The following is a 17,328-nucleotide window of genomic DNA, read 5'->3' as shown; positions in this document are numbered from 1 at the left end:
GGCTCAAAAAATTTAACTAGAAGAAAACAATTATGCATTCTTCAGTGCCAAACTTAAATGACCCACTGGTGAACACTTAAACTTGGAGCGTGATGCTAAAATTACACCATGATGGCTGTCACACTTATTCTTACTCGTGTGATGTATATGACAGCAATAGGATAATTTCCAAAGAAATATCCTCACTTGTGTAAAGCCCACCTGTTTCATCCACAAACTCTAGGAAGACAGTGCCCAGCAGTCACCTGTGCCAAAATCAAACTGTTGGCCCACTAGGCAGTTGGCAACCTGCCATGAAGCTGTGCCAAACACTGTTCTGGCGTTAACTGCATTTCACAACTTTACATTTATTTCCTTAATTTTTCATGTTTTTTTTTAATATTTTTTTAAAATAAAAATTGACACCCAAAGTATTTTAGTGTATTATTCGTCTTGTAAATATGCTATTTTTGGGTAAGCATACTAATACAGTATAGCCTAAGCATATTTTGTTGATATTGATCTTCAATTTATGCAGCTTTTTATCAGTAAGAAAAAATATATATTTATTTTGAGCAAAGAAACGTGTTAATTTTGCAGTTTATTAGAGAAAATTTAATTACAAAAACTAATAAGGGCCTTGTTGATCAACTTTATTTACTCTAAGTAAAAGATACTTTATTTTCCCTAAGTGAAATATACTTTATTTTCCCAAACGGAAAGATATTTCTCGTTCATATTAATTGTTTCAACAGTGATAAAGTAAGGACATTGTCAATCATATCTCCATGTAGCAGAGCTGTACAAAATTAACAATAGATTATGGTTGTTATTTTCTTAATCTATCAGAAGAACTTGACATTTATAACGCACCGCCCTACGTCATTAACTGCTTCCGTGAGACACGACGGAAGTCAATTTTTGATTTAGGTAAAAATTTAATTCTATAAAGGGGCGTAATCTATCTAAGTACCATGGCACTTACCCCAAATTTTGGAGGTGGACGACATCAAATAAACAAAAGGGGATTGTTTCTCATCGTTCCTCTTTGCCTGACGAGGGACTCATCCAAGTTTGGTTGGTACTGACAGGGTATCACATTCCATCCTCCCCCGTCTTCCACCACTAATAAAACTATACATGCTGACTCCCCAACTGCCACTACCTCAGTGGTCACTAAGGTGACCCAAGGGAACAGCGTAGCCTATCGGATCTGCATCACAATTGCTCGCCATTCATTCCTATTCCTAGTACGTGCTTTTACCCTATCACATCTACCCTCCATCCATCTACCCAAACCTTGGCCATCCTCTTGCACTTCTCCCACCAACTCTTACATGCATCACCTTTTTCAGCAGACGACCATTTTCCATCCTCTCTGCATGGCCAAACCACCTCAATACATGCATATCCACTCTAGCTGCTGATTAATTTGTCACTCCTGTACCCACTCTCACTACTTCGTTCTTAACCCTATCCATTCAAGATACACCAGCCATACTCCTCAAACAATTCATCTCAAACACATTCAATTTCTAACTGCATATTATTTTCATTCCCCACAACTCTGATCCTTATATCACAGTTGGTACAATGAATTTCTCATACAGAACTTTCTTTACATTCATCCCAAACCCCGTATTCTTTACCACTCCCTTCACTGTCCTATCAGTCTATATCCTTCATTTACACTCTGGCGTACATCTGTTTCCACTCCACCATTTGCAGCAGCAAGAGAACCTGAGTACTTAAACTGATCTACTTCCTCAAGTAACTTTCCATTCAACATGACAATCAATCTACCACCACCCTCCCTTCTTGTGCATCTCATAACCTTACTCCTACTCATATTAAATTGCAACTTCCTTCTCTCACACACCCTTCCAAACTTTGTCACTAATTTACATAGCTTCTCCTCTGAGTCTGCAACCAATACAGTATCATCCACAAAAAACAACTGACTCAACTCTCAGTCATGGTCACTCTCATCTATCAGTTACAATCCTTGACCAAGCACTCAACCATTCACCTCTCTTACAGCTTCAATAACAAACAAATTGAACAACCATGGCAACATCACACATCCCTGTCTCAGCCCCACTCTCACTGGAAACCACTCCCTCATTTCATTCCCTATCCTAACACATGCTATACTCCCTATGTGTAAACTCTTCACTGCTTGCAAGACCTTCCGCCAATTCCATGTAACCTCATCACGTTCTATGTCGCGCTCCCTTATCAACTCTGTCATAAGCTTTCTACATATCCATAAATTCCCAATTTACTCCTTACCTTTTGCTAAATATTTCTGGCATATCTGCTTAACTAAAAAAAATCTGATCCATACTTCCTCTACCTCTTCTAAAGCCACCCTGCACCTCTAAGATTGCATCCTCCATTTTTTCCTTAATCCTATTAATTGACTTTCTATCATGCACTTTCTAACCACACTCGACAAACTAATACCCCTAGAATTACAACACTCGTGCACATCTACTTTATCTTTGTATAGTGGAACAATCCATGCTCACACCCAGTCCACTGGCACCATTGACAACATAAAACATATATTAAATAATCCCTCATTTCAGAATCCATTCCAATCTTCTTCACTTTTCTCACAACCAGTCCCATATTAACAAAAGCCCAACATTCCCTAACCAACCTAACCATTGCACACATTAACCCAGATGACACCCCCCTTCCATTCTACTACTTAACATCCATTCACTAAACTATAAAGCCACACCCTCTCTCGCTCTTCCCCTTTCAATCTTAGACACTCTCCCTGTCAGTTCACCAAACATCACTTCACTCTCTCCTTTTATCTTTAGTCTCACTGAAGGCCAATATATCCTTCCTTCCATTCCAAAACACACTTTGTTCCAGCGCAAATACAAAATTTTCACTATTTAGATTGAGTACATTGTTTTCAGCAAAGCTGAACTAGCCATGGTAATTTTGTGAGGGGTAAGGGTAGTTGGCTACCCCTCTCACTCACACACCTAGGTTGAGTAACCACTTTGCTTTCTTGGCTCAGTAGAGACTGTCATACTCCCCGCGGTCTGCTGATTTACGCTGGCTTTGATAATTTGCTTTTTATTTTTATTTTCAGTTTGTGTGTGCATGTGATTGACTTAGTCCCAAGCGTACTTGTCCAGGTCCCGAAGGCCGCTCTTGTGGTACCTTCATGTCCGGCATTGAGACGGACCCTCACCTGCTGTGTCCGACCTGTCGGGGCCACTGGAGTTCGAGAGACGACACCTGGATGGAGTGTAGGGAGGGGTCTACCTCCTAGTAGGAGAAGTTCGGGTGACAGAAGAAAAAGTCCAAGCGTGATTCTTCACCTTCTGGGTCCTCCTCAAAGTCAAAGAAACACTGGTCTTCTACTTCTTTCCCCCAATCTCCTCCCGAAGCTGCTCCTCCACTGGTTCTATCCAAAGAACTGCCAAATAGCAACGCAGCTCTGGTTACTCCAGGTAAATTTTGCGGCGCGGGGAATGGTGTCGACTTCCTTTGTGAGTCGTCCCTGCCTCTTCCCGCAGGGGCGCCTCTGTTATCACTGATTTACTTTCTTTTTGGCCATCACTTAACGTTGGAGGCCTCCCCTCGAAGGAGGTTCTCTTTGACCTACTCCACAGGTTCCTCCTCTTTCTGAGGGCGCAGGTGCTGCAGCCCGTCAGTCAGAATTTTGGTCTCCGGTAACTGACTCTGAGAGTGTTGCCGATCCACCAGCTGCGGTGGCACCGCACACTCCTAGCGTTTCCCCTGCGGGGGGAACACATCTCTCATCCCTGAGAGAGAGCCGTCAAATTGCAATGGCGGCTCAGAGATTCTCACGTTTCTCTTGCTTCTCCTCCAGGGGCGGAGGTAGAAGCCCGTAATCCACCCTCGGATGGACAAGCCTCCTCCCATGCGGGAGGCAGCTTTTGAGCAGACTCCCTCTTGTGAGGAGCCCGCCGATCATTCCTCTCTAGCGGTCCATCGAGTGGAGGCGTTTGTCACCCCTTTCCAACCTGGGCGCTCTCCTTGAAGAGCTGCAAGAAGACGCCCTTTTGAACCTCAGGGTTCTGGTCATGTTGACCCCTCGGGGTCTTGTGATCAACACGCTTTAGTTCTGCGTAGTCAGGAGCCTTCGGACTCCTGTTGCCAAGAGTATGTGAGCACTCACAACCTGGGACCTTCAGGGCCCATCATGTTGAGCCTTCCAGCTCTCATGACACTGAGACTCGCGGCACAGAACCCCCGGGTTCCAGTTGCGCTGAGCTTTCAGACTCTCGCAACGTTGGTAACGTTGTACCAGTTGGCATTCGTTACCACAGTCACGCTAAGGGTCAGGTTTCATGTGACAGGGAGGTTTCAGTCTCCCATTGCGCAGCTCCCTCAGGATCTCACAACCCAGGTTACGCTGAGCTTTCAGGCTTTCGTGCCTCCTGCTATGTAGGACCCTTGGGCTCTCATAGCAGGGAAACCTCAGTTTCCTGTTGCATTGATCCCTCCGGATTGCGCAACCCTGTTTTGGTTGATCCCCCGTGCTCTCGAACCGGACGTTACATTGAGCTTTCGGGCTCTCGTAATGAGGAGACCTCAGTCCCCCGGTGCGTGAAACCTTCGGGATCTCGCGACACTGGTTAAGCAGAACCTTCTGGCTCTCGTAACCAACTTTACGAGGAACTTTTTGGTCCTCGTGACACTAGTTATGACGAGTCTGTCCTTATCACGTGAACCTTATGGTTTCTCACGGCATGATTCCTGAGGGATACCATATCCCATTAGGAATCAATGACGGTGTTCCTCTGGGTTCTTGTCATGACTCCTCTGGGTTCTTGTCATGACTTTCCCTCGGGGTTGCATGAATTGGATTCATGATCCAAATTAGCTCTTCTCCATGGGTTTCCCCTTCTTGCTTGGTCTCTTGCCTCATCGCATGGAAGACCAGAGTCGCATGACGTAGTAACGTCTCATGACAGCAGCATCGCGTGGCATGGCAGCGTCTCGCGGCAAAGCAATATCTAGTGATGTGGCAGCGTCACGTGACAGAGCTTCTCGTGTCGTGACATTTACGTGACAGAGCTTCTCTAGCATCACAAAGAGATAGGTCTCACAATTTTCCATATTCACAAGAACCATCTCATCCCGCTCCAGAAGTACCCTCGTCCTCGGACGAAGTTCCATCACCTTTTCTGGCTGCAGGAGGTTGTCCTTCTTGGAAACCTCCCACTAGGAGAGACTGCCATCAGTCCCTCCAGCCTCGTGGGCCTACACCTACCCTGAAGCACCTGTCCTCCCCCCCCCACAATGCCCAATGCCTCTCCCGATGGAAGGCCTGTGCCGATCTTACCCCAGGTAAGAAGGCTAAGGTACCTGTTGAGGTACCAAAGCCTAGGGATTCTTGCTGCCTTAAGGACCCTCCTCCCAGCACATAGAGAGCCTGCGAACCACCTATGGCTTAAAGCACTATTTAATTTAATGTGGCAAGCTGTGACGGGGTCATTCCCCACTCCCAGTCCTTAGGCAGCACTTCTAGGACTCCCTGGTTGCCTCATCTCATCCCATGCCTTTCTCCCCCTACTGATCCCAGGGGAACCTCTAAGGACTCCGCTCCGGCAGAGCCTTTAAGCAAGGAGGAGAACATCCATCCTCGCAAGAGAGCCAGGGAAGAGAGGCCTCAAGAACCACAGGAGAGTCCCCTACAGGCAAGGCCCAAAAGGAAGAGGAAGAGGATCAGACCTTCTCCTTCTAAAGGGGACTGGACAATTTCACATACAGACTCGTTCCGTTTAACCCCAGCCGAGATAGTACCAAGGAAGATTCCTCACCCATCCTGATGTAACGCAGTTCCTTGCCTTGCGGAGTTCCATCTCCCCCGCAGGTCAGTGGAAACCACAATGCCTACACTGACTAAGGAATACCTGCCACTGCACAGGCAGCCAAAGAGAGAACCAAGTCCATTCTCAGGAATTGTCCAGTCCTCTGTTGATCTCAATGACAACCTTGACCCACATCTGACTCCTATGGATGAGAGCTTAGAAGTGGATGAGCAAAATAATTATAAGGACGACATTTTGCCAGCTTCTGCTTGCCCTAAAATGATGGAGGCGCAGCGAAAGGATACGGAATACGCCTTCTGGCAGGTGTTAGCCTGCATCTGAACCATCAATGGGCTGCCAGGTCCATCGGCAGCCCCTATTGAATATAAGGATACGATCTTAGACTAGTTTTATGGCACTTGAAGACCCTTGAAGGCCAGCACAGCTTTGCCCTGGTCGAAGGCTTATAAGAGTGCCAAGCAGAAAACTGTTTCTCAGGTGGCTAGGTCGTCTTCCTCCTTTCGCACTAACTCCTCCTCCAAACTCCTCCTGCTGCTTTTTCCAATGTAGCGGAGGTACTATGAAATCCTCAACGAGCCACTGCTATTTGCCTCTAGTCCATTCTATAGAGACACTCTTGAAGGGCATGCCCTTTGTGAAGTTAAGGGGGCTACCTGTCTCGTTCTTGGCCTCCGAGATCCCAAATGAGAAGGTCGCGAGGTATGCCATGCAGGCTACCTCGTAGCTTGACTCTGGTTAGGATCTATTGGACAACTGGTGCAGGCCCAGGACTGGTCCAAACAGTCTACTTGGAAGTCTATGGAGACTTTCCTATTATCAGGCACTCGGGTCATCGAATTCCTGTCTCATCAAGTGGTGAACCTTTGGGCCAACACCAGAGATGGAATGCAGTAATAGCAAAGTTCCATAGACAACTCCCTCAGGCTGAGGTAGCATGTACGTCCTTGGGAATTGTCCAGTCTTCCATCGATCTCGATGACAACCTTGACCCACTCCAGGATCATATGGATGAGAGCTCGGGAGTGGATGAGCAAAATAACTATGAAGATGACATTTTGCCAGCTGCCTCTAGCCCTAAAATGACAGAGGCTTAGCGAAAGGATATGAAACATGCCTTTTGGTAGGAGTTATCCTGCATCCGAACCATCAGTGTGCTGCCAGATTCATTGGCCGCCCCTCTTGGAGGTAAGGATGTGGTCTTAGACCAGTTTTATGGCACTCTAAAACCTTTGAAGGCCAGTGCAGCTTTGCCCGGGTCAAAGGCGTTGAAGAATGCTAAGCAGAAGGCTATTTCTCAGGCAGCTCGGTCATCCTCCCTTTGCACTAACTCCTCCAACCTTTTCCGGCCGCTTTTCCAATGTAGCGGAGGTACTACGAAATTCTCAACGAGCCACTACTATTTGCCTCTAGACCATTCTATAGAGGCACTTTTTAAGATCATGCCCTTTGTGAAGTTAAAGGGACAGCCTGTCTCGTTCTCACCCTCCGAGATCCTGAATCAGAAGATCGCAAGGTATGCCATGCAGGCTACCTTGTAGCTTGACTTCTGGTTAGGCTCTATTGGACAACTGGTGCAGGCCCAGGACTGGTCTAAACAGTCCACAAGGAAGTCTATGGAGACTTTCCTATTATCAGGCACTCGGGCCATCGAGTTCCTGTCTCAGCAAGTGGTGAACCTTTGGGCCAACACCATCTTGATGAGTCGGGATGCAGTAATAGCAAAGTTCCATAGACAATTCCCTCAGGCTGAGGTAGCAAGGTTCAGGAACGTCCCCTTTGAGGGGAGTTCATTGTTTAATCCTGAGGACCTCGAGCGGGTGGCTGAGAAGTGGAGGAAGTCCCATACAGACTATCATTCACAAGGCCTTGACTTCAAGACCTCACCATCCTCAGCCCCAAAGGAATCCATCTCCAAGACTGCCGATGAAAAAGGCTAAAGACCCTAGACAGCAATGTCAGAAGGTATCCAACAAGCCCTTTCGAGGCAAGCGAGGGTCTGGCCGAGGCCAAACCCACTAGAACAGGCAATCCTCCCTTATGTCCACTTGTGGAAGGGTGCCTGAACAGCCGATGTTAGAGGTGGCTTCACCACAGGACCGAACCCTGGACGGTCGAGGTGATCCACTATCTCTCCCTCCACTAATTTGAGTGCGTCTCAAAGGGATCCACAAAGAAATCAGCCCTTCGGGGCAAATTCCAGACCATGTTGGAGAAGGGTGCTCTCCAAGAGATCTGCAACGGGTCCGTGGGCTTTTACAGTCGATTCTTTCTTGTAGTAAAGGTATCTGGAGACTGGAGACCAGTCATCGATCTCTCTCCCCTGAACAAGTTTGTCCAGAAACTCGGTTCAGGACTGACCGTCCTGAACCGAGTTTGCTATCAGACCACAAGACTTCATGTGCACTCTAGATCTGAAGGACACAGACGTCCAGATTCCAATCAATCCGTCTTCCAGGAAGTATGTAAGATTTTCCCTAGATCAAAAGCTATACCAGTTCAAGGTGCTTTGTTTTGGTCTTTCCACAGCACCTCAGGCTTTCGCGTGGGTATTCGCCCTTGTGTCAGCATGTGCTCACAGACTTGGCATCCGTCTCCTAAAATATCTGGATAATTAGCTGATTTTGGCAGACTTGAAGGCGGTCATTCTCCGCCACCGAGATGACCTTCTAAGGTTTTGCCAGGATCTGGAGATCATGGTAAACCTCGAGAAGTCTCATATGTTCCCATCTCAAAAGCTGTTATATCTAGACATACTATTGGACACCATAAGGCACAAAGCACATCCATCAGACGAAAGAATTCGGAGGCTGAGGAAGGTAGCACGGCCCTTCTTCAGGAGAGAAGAGCTCACAGCGCAGAGCTGGGTACGTCTGCTTGGTCTCCTCTCTTCTTTGGTTCGTTTATTTCCCAACAGCTGCCTCAGGATGAGATCTTTCCAGTGGTGGCTGAAATCCCAATGTAATCAAACTACCGATTCCAGGGAAGCTCTACTCCGCATAGGACAAGAGGAAAGGACGGGCCTCAGATGGTGGCTGTCAGACCTAAACCTTTGCAAAGTGGTCGATCTTCTCGTTCACCCCCAGGAATTGATGCTCTTTTCAAATGCAACAAAAGAAGGGTTGGGGGCCCACATGCTATACAACATCACCTTCAGCCAGTGGTCTGAATCCGAAAGGTATCAGCATATAAACCTCTTGGAAATGAGGGCAGCCTTCCTCGCCCTCAAACAGTTCCACCAGTTTCTGGCGGGGCACTCTGTGGTGTTGATGAGCAACAATACCACAGTAGTTGCTTACCTAAACAAACAAGGTGGTACCTTTTTGCAGCCTCTGTGCCATCTAGCAGTAGAGTTACTCAGATGGGCAGAAGACAACTTGGTGTCCCTACTGGCTTGCTTCAGCAGAATGTGCTAACGGACAGTCCGAGCAGAGCGACTCAGATAGTGGGCTTCGAGTGGTCTTTGAATCATCTAGTAGCCAACAAAGTTCTAACTTTGTGATGTTCCCCAACTGTGTATCTGTTCACAACAGCCTGAACTTCAGGCTCCTGTTATATTGCTCTCCAGTCCCGGACATCCAGGTTCTTTGGCAAGATGCATCCAACATCAATGGGAGAATATGGACATGTATGCATTCCCCCCATTTTGTCTGATGAGGAATGTCCTCAGCCAAGTATTAGTAAGAACTTACTATTGACACTTATAGTTCTGCTGTGGTATCATGTAGAATGGTTTCTGAACTTTCAGCAACTTCTCACGGAGACCATGAGGGAACTCCCTCCAAGATCTGATTTACTCAAATAACCATATTGCAACATCTTCCACAGAACCATAGCTTCGCTTCGGCTTTGACTTCCCGCTTGGAGACAGTCCAGCACCTCCTCTCACAGAGAGGCTTTTCGCAACAAGTTGCAGAAAGGATGGCTGGACACAGACGCTCAACAGCGTCAGCCTACCAAACTAAGTGAGCAGTGTTTTGTGGTTGGCATTGTGGAAAAGGTATCTCTTCCCTCGATGCTGTTGTTCTAACCATAGCGGAGTTCCTTATACATTTTCTGGAAGAATGCTTCTCTAGGTTTCGGGAGATGTAAGCCATCACCAACGAGCTCCCAGAGTTTGTGGTCCTCCTCGACTCTTCAGGTGTTGTCTTTCTCCACCTGCCAGGTGATGTGATCCCCTCCACCCGTTAGGTGTTCTCCCTTGGAATCTCGTCACTTCGCCAGCTCCTCGTCACTCGTCACCTCAAACGCAGACCTCTTTCAGAGACTGTCACTCTCCACCTCATCTTTTAGACCAGCATCAGACTCGCTAACAGCCCTCTAGTTCTTGAACCTTGCCTGTTTCATGGGACTTCCCTCCCCCCCCAAGACTCATCGTTCACCGCCGTTCGTCTGTCCATCGTCACACTCTGACTACTTGAAACTTGCCAGCTGTTCATGGTTCATCAGCTGCCATTGTTTTTTCCAGGCTCTCGTCATTCTCCGACTGCTCATCACTCACAAGCAGTCTGCTGTTTGCCAATTATTTACAGTTCTTCAGCTATGCATCACTTGCCAGGGGCTCGCCGTACGCCTGCTGTCTGTTGTTCTCCAGCTGCCTGCTGTTCTCCAATGCCTCGCTGTTTGCCAGCTGCTTGTCATTCAAGAGCAGCTCATCATTCGCCAACAATTCGCTGGTTGCCAGCAACTAGATGTTTGACAGTTTCTCGTCTTTCGCCAACTGCTCATTGTTCGCCAGCTTCTTGGCGTTCGGCAGCCTCTCGTTGTTCACCAGCTGCCTGTCATTTGCCAGCTGTTCGTTGCTCACCAGCTGCTTGGCATTTGCCAGCTGCTTGTAGTTTCCCAGCCCCTAGGCGTTTCCCAGCTGTTCGTCATTCACCAGGCTACGGGCGATCTTCATACTGAAAGCAGACCTCTCGACACTCTCCTCTTCGAGCTCCGTGCCGTTCTTCAGGACATCAGCCCTTGCCAACTCGCCATTCGTCAGCTCCTCATAGGGGAACGCCTTCTCAGTCTCCGGCACGCAAGCGCCAATCCCCAGGCATTGATCGCCCTTCTCCAAAGCAAGACCGTAAGTAACCTTCCATCCCTTACAGGTCAGATCATGATCGCCACTAACCAGCACAGGTGTTTAAGACATCGCGCCATAAAGACGACTCCTGACAATCTCCTCTCCTTCAAGAGGAATCTTTGTACAAGGACCCTAAACAGGTAGGATGTACAGTTCCAGTCCTTCTCACGCAGGCACCATTGAGGTTGCAGCTATCCATCTCTAGACACCACTCACCTGTATTTGCCAGTTGGATCAGGTAGGGATTCTAATCCTTCCTTTCAGGCAGTCAATACCTCCAGCACCGATCCTCCCAGGGGATCTGTTGGCCAGTGCCGCTGTTGGCAAGGAACCTTGATTTAATGCCCTAGTCAGGGAAGTGCGCCGGCCATTTACGGAGGTTTTCCCCACATCAGTCCACTAGCATCCCCAGGATTTCTCTGGAGAGGTCAGCTTCCCCGAAGGCTGACCCTAGACGTAAGTCTTTAGTCTCAGCCCTTCAGCTTCCCTCAAGGACATCCATCTCTTCTCTTAAGAGGAAGCGTAGAGCAACTGAGTTAGGCGCTGGATGTCTCCAGGACTCTTTTGAGATCAAACTGATACATGTTCGGAGACATCTAAGCGAAGATTGAGCATCGTTGTCCCCACTCCTCTGTGGGTAGGTAACCTCGATCGCCTCCTGAGCCAAGATTCTCCTTCTCCCAGAGAGGAGTCTCTGTCAGGATCATTTCGTCTTTCCCCCCATCGAGGTGGTTCCCCTGGAACAATGACCAGTGTCCAAGCCTTCCCATGTGAACGTTGTTCCCTCAGCAAGGGAGGGACAGACCTTCACACCTGGAGGAATACTTGCCATCCCATAAGGAGTCGAAGGTAGAAAATCAAGGCCTCCCAAAGAGAAGCCTAAATGATCCTTGCCAATCCCTGCAGGGTCATCAGCAAGCAACGCCCACTCTCCAAGGGACAACTACGACCCACCCTGAGAGGAGATCTCGTGGGTGGATGACTACGACTATGATAATGAATATTCCCAAAAGCTGCTATTCCTAAGCTATCATAGTTAGAGCAGAAGGAGTCCAAGCACACCTTCTGGCAGGTCTTGGCCTACATGAGGCCATCAACAAGTCTGACCAATGGTGGCCCACTCAAGAGGGCAAAGACACAGTCTTAGACCATGTCAATGGACCCCAGAGGCCCCCCAAGACTCCAAGACCAGTACAGAGTTGCCCTGGTCTAAGGGTCCGATGAGTGCCCGTTGGAAGGCATTCTCCCTGATTGCAGGCTCTCTTTTATTGTGCTCCTCCTCTAAGCTTCTGCCTCCCTTTTTGCAGCAGAGGAGGTATTATGAAGTTCTACCTAGCCCCTTCTGGCCTTGACTCTCGACCACTCCTTAGGGGCTCTTACCAGAGGGGTCTCCTTCGAGAAACTCTCAGGACTTTTGGTCTTATTCTCGGCTTCAGAAATCTTTAATCGAGAGAAAGTTGTGAAATACGCCATGCAGGCTACTTCGTGGCTAGATCTCTGGTTGGGATCGGTGGGGCACCTCATAAAGACCGAGGATTGGTCCAAGAAGACCATGAGGAAGTCGATGGAGACTTTTGTTTTGTCAGGAACTTGAACCATTGAGTTCCTTTCACACCAAATTTTGAACTTGCGGGCTAATACAATCTTTCGGCGAAGGGACTCGGTAATAGAAAGATTTCATCCCACAGACCAAGGTAACGCGACTGAGGAACTCGACTCTGGACGGTTCCACTCTGCTCAGGCTGGAAGATGTCGAGCGGATGGAGGGAGTCCAACTACAACTCCCTCCTACGTAGGGCTCTGACACCCCGTCCTTATAGGCCTCTTCAACAACAGCAGCCGCTGAAACTGGCAACGAATAGGACAGCAGCTAAAATGGGAACAACGAATCATGTGACAAAGAAGCCGTTTCCAGACATAGAACAGAAGGGCTCCAAGTCCTCCCGTGGAGGTAAGAGTACTAGAGGGGGTGGCGGAGCTGCACTGGTAGAATGGGCAATCCTACCACTTGTCCATCAGTAGGGGGATGCCTGCAGTGCAGCCGGCAGATTTACCTGCTGCTCTGGGCCGAAACCTGAAAAGTCTCTGTAATTCATTCAGGGTATCGCTTCCCATTCATTCAATCTCTCCCTCCACTGACCTGGGTTCCAGTTCCATCAAGATTTTATGGGAAGGGATCTGCTGAAAACCAGACCGTATTGAAGGGCGCTCTCCAGCAGGTCCTCGATGACTCCCCAGGCCTCTTCAGTCGACTCTTTCTTGTGAAAAAGGAGTCTGGGGGCTAGAGTCTAGCTATTGACTTCTCAGTTCTGAATCAGTTTGTCAAGCAATCTCCATCCAGCATGGATATGGAAGACATGGTCAGACAAGCAGTAAGACCACAGGACTTCATGTGTATGCTAGATCTCAAGGACGCATACTTCTAGATCCCAATCCATCTGTCCTCAAGGAAGTATCTAAGGATCATACTCAACAACAAGAAATGCCAGTTCAAGGTGCTGTGCTTCAGTCTTTCCACAGCACCTAAAGTCTTCATGAGAGTTTTTGCATTAGTATCATCCTGGACTCACAGAATTGGCATCCGTCTCCTGAGATATCTGGATGACTGGCTGATTCTAGCAGACTCGGTGGCAACCCTTCTCCAGCACCAAGTGAAACGTCTATAGTTGCCATGATCTGGGGATCATGGTAAATCTCGAGAAGTCATCACTGCTTCCTTTTCAATGACTGGTATACCTAGGTAGGATCATTGACATCGATCAGCATAGTCTTCCCATCAGACAACAGGGTAGTGAGGCTGAGGAAGGTAGCAAGACCATTCCTCAGATGAGAACTCCCAGTCCAGCGATGGTTGTGTCTCCTAGGTCACCTATCATACTTGGTCCATCTACTTCCTAACAGCCACCCAATGATCCGATCTCTCCAATGGCAGCTGAAGTCCAGGTGGAATCAGTCCTGCGATTCTCTGGACATTCTAGTTCCCATAGGACTAGAAGAGCAGACGGTCCTCAGATAGTGGGTAATAGATGAGAACCTCCGCAAGGGTGTCGACCTTCTCGTTCTTCCCCCAGAATTGATGTTCTTTTCGGATGCATCTCAAAAGAAAGATTGGGCCTATGGTCAGAGTCCAAAGGGTACCAGCACATAAATCTTTTTGAGATGAGCTCAGTCTTCCTAGCCCTCCAGTAGTTCCAGCAGTTCCTGGCAGGTCACTCTGTGGTGTTGATGAGCCACAACACCACAGTAGTGGCTTACATAAACAAACAAGGTGGTACCTTTTCGCAGCCCCTATCCCATCTAGAAGTTAGAGTTACTGGGATGGGCAGAAGACAACTCGGTGTCCCTATCAGCCTGCTTCAGTTTGGGCTGAGGGAATGTGCTCGTGGACAATCTGAGCTGAGTGACTCAGGTAGTCAGCTCTGAGTAGTCTTTGAATCATCTAGTAGCCAACAAAGGCCTAACTTTGTGGGGTTCCCCAACTGTGGACTTGTTTGCGACGTCCTGAATTTCAGGTTCCTGCTTTAATGCTCACCAGTCCCAGATCCCCAGGTTCTCTGGTAAGATGCATTCCAACAACGATGGGACAACATCGAAGTTTACAACTTTCCCCCGTTCTGTCTGATGAGAAGAGTACTCAACAAGACCATAGCCTCCGACGATTTTTTGATGACCCTTATAGCTTTGCTATGGCATCACACAGAATGGTTCCCAGACCTTCTGCAGCTCCTAACAGAGCTTCCAAGAGAACTTCCTCCACAACACAATCTACTAGAACAACCTTATGGAAACATTTTTCATAAACCTGTAGCTTTGTTTCGACTTCACACCTGGAGACTATCCAGCACCTCCTCACTCAAAGAGAATTCTTGCAACAAGTTGTGAAACGTATGGCTGGATACCTTCAATAATCTTCAGCCTCAGTCTACCAGGCTAAGTGGACTGTCTATTTTGGTTGGTGTTGTGGAAAGGGTATCTCCCTCCCTTCATTGCCACTATTCCAACAATAGCAGAGTTCCTCGTGCTTTTTCGGGAAGAAATGCTTCTCTCTGTTTCAGCAGTAAAAGGTTACTGCTCAGCCTTGAGTTTTGCCTTTAAACTGAAAGGAGTAGATATTTTTTCTTCAGAACTTTCTCTTCATATAAGAAGTTACGAACTTACCTGTCTCCTCCTTGGAACATGGTTTGGCTCCTTCAATCTCTGAAGGGTGACCCCCTACGAACCATTACACCAGGCAACAGATCGCCACCTCACTCTGAAGATGGTGTTCCTACTCACTTTGGCTTTGGCCAAAAGAGTTAGTGAACTGCATGGGCTGACATCGCTCATTTAAGGGGATGGGGAGAGGTAATTCTCAGCTTCGTCAGTGAGTTTATTGCCATGGCTTAAAATCAGAGGGTAGCGGATCCTAGGTTCGGTCCCCTCCAGATTGAGTTTTTGTAATGTAACTGATGACCCAGATCAACTGGTACTATTCTCAATAAGGAGTTTCAGGTATTACCTCAAAAGAACATTGGCAGCTCATTCCTGAATGTCAGAACTCTATGTCAGCACGGGGAAAGTCAAGAGGAGGATCATGAAGAACACCATCTTTGCTTGTATTCACAGGGTCATCGACCTGGCCCAGAATCCTGATCCTCCTCCAACACGACGACCCAGAGCTTATGACGTCAGGGGCATTGGAACGTTCCTTTCGTTCAAAAGGAACTACTGTGTGGCACAGATATTGCAAGTGGGTGTGTGGAAGCTTCAGACAACCTTCACCACCCACTACCTGCAAGACGTAACCCACAGGAACATGGAAACATTTTCCATTGTTCCTGTGGTGGCTGCACAGCAAGTGGTTTAGACACCCCAAGCTCCATGGTGGACAAGTAGCAGGGAGTTGAGGGCAAGGGTTACCCAAGATTAGTCTGGGATGAATATTTAAGAATGATAAGCACTTTCTTTTCTTCATCTTCCCCTCTCTTGGGGAATCAGCACCCAGGGTCCTCTACAAAGCTGACCTCACCTATCTGTAGGTAAACCATTTTCCATTGTGTAACCTGGTATTGTTTCAATACTTGTGCCCCCATACCCTAACGAGGGGGATATAGGGTAATATCATGGTACTCTCTGAATATTGTTATAACTCAGAAGAACTCTTACCTAGACAGTCACATTACTAGTATCACAAGCGCACAGTTTACGTAGGCTGCGAACCATGTAGCACGGTTTTAGCAAGGTGTAGGGTTTCCACCAGTTACACGCAGAGCACGTAAAGGGGAAAACCTGGGGTCAAAGCCAAAAATCCAGTAAGCACAGATTTCCACCCTCCTAAAAGGCAAGTTTGTATTTAGTGATGGAACAAATGACAAATATGAAAGTAATTTGTATTTTTCTTAACGATACAAACCTGTAGCTGTTTATACAATTGGCCTGCCAACACCTATCCCCTTTGAAGTCCTACCTCCAAGCAAAGTGGTTACTTAGCCCAGGTGTATGAGTGAGCGGGGTTAGCAACTGCCCCCCCCCCCCCCCACTAACTAGCGGGGAAGGAGGTTAACCCTGCTAAAAGTCTTATGGCTCGTCTTTCAAATTCACCAAAAGTAATATCCCTATAAATAGCTATAGGTTTGTTTCGTTAGGAAATATACAAATTACTTACAAATTTGTAATATTACTTTAGATATTTGTGATGTTAAATTATAAAAAGAACTGTACAGTAATATGAAAGTACTTAAAAGTTCTGAAAGAATAAAAGTATCTGATGAGTTTTATGCTTTATTTCAGAGAAGACTTTGACTCTTGGAATTGCATCCACCATTTTCCAGTGTCCTGATTCAGCCCCCACAGGTTGGTTGCTGAATGTTTCAGTATCTTTCTTTTTCTGTAAGATAGAAAAATAATTGTAATATAGTAATAGAAAGAAGCAAAATTAAAGTATTTTCATTGATCTTAAATAATTATTGGTATTATATTGTCTAATTTTGTGTAAGTGGGAAAAATTACAGCAGTGGCAAAAGATCATGCAACATACTGAAACAATACGGAAAAAAAAATTCCTTCTATTTATGATGACTCGTGTGTTGTTACTTCAATACTGTACAGTGATTTTATGAAATTTAAAGGCTATATTGCCTATCGATGTTTTTGTGAAATGTAAGAATTTAAGTATTATATAAATTAAAAAAGACTTTTACATTTACTTATAGTAAAAAAAAATTTGTAGGGAAAATTATTTGGATACAATATGTCTCTTTCTTGGCTATACAAACCTGAATCATTTATGTCGTTTATTGCTAGTCCTGTTTTCTACGACCGGCCAATCAATCAAAGAAAATTGGTTTGATTACACTTTTCTTCATTGCTAGGTAACACCTGCAGCAAGAGGACTTGCCCACATCGCCTCCTCATAAGACTCACCTGGTCAAAGACTTGTGGAGCGGTTAAGGTGGGATCTTTGTTAACTGA

General features: G+C 46.9%; 2 protein-coding genes across 2 annotated transcripts in view; one reads left to right on the top strand and one right to left on the bottom strand.

Moving 5' to 3' along the window:
- Nucleotides 1-16,780, top strand: part of Sgf29 (SAGA-associated factor 29) — a 185,254-nt gene extending 168,474 nt beyond the window's left edge. Inside the window, exon 9 of the transcript XR_011047042.1 lies at nucleotides 16,648-16,780. The gene's annotated coding sequence lies outside the window, so the exon portion shown is untranslated. The remainder of the gene's footprint in view (nucleotides 1-16,647) is intronic.
- Nucleotides 16,626-17,328, bottom strand: part of LOC137656893 (putative inorganic phosphate cotransporter) — a 61,819-nt gene continuing 61,116 nt past the window's right edge. Inside the window, exon 11 of the mRNA XM_068391275.1 lies at nucleotides 16,626-16,744. Coding sequence (XP_068247376.1) covers nucleotides 16,728-16,744 — 17 coding nt within the window. The 3' untranslated portion in view covers nucleotides 16,626-16,727. The remainder of the gene's footprint in view (nucleotides 16,745-17,328) is intronic.

This window comes from Palaemon carinicauda, chromosome 17 (assembly GCF_036898095.1).
Source record: "Palaemon carinicauda isolate YSFRI2023 chromosome 17, ASM3689809v2, whole genome shotgun sequence".
Classification (NCBI taxonomy): Eukaryota; Metazoa; Arthropoda; class Malacostraca; order Decapoda; family Palaemonidae; genus Palaemon; species Palaemon carinicauda.
This window is presented reverse-complemented; position numbering and strand designations above follow the sequence as displayed.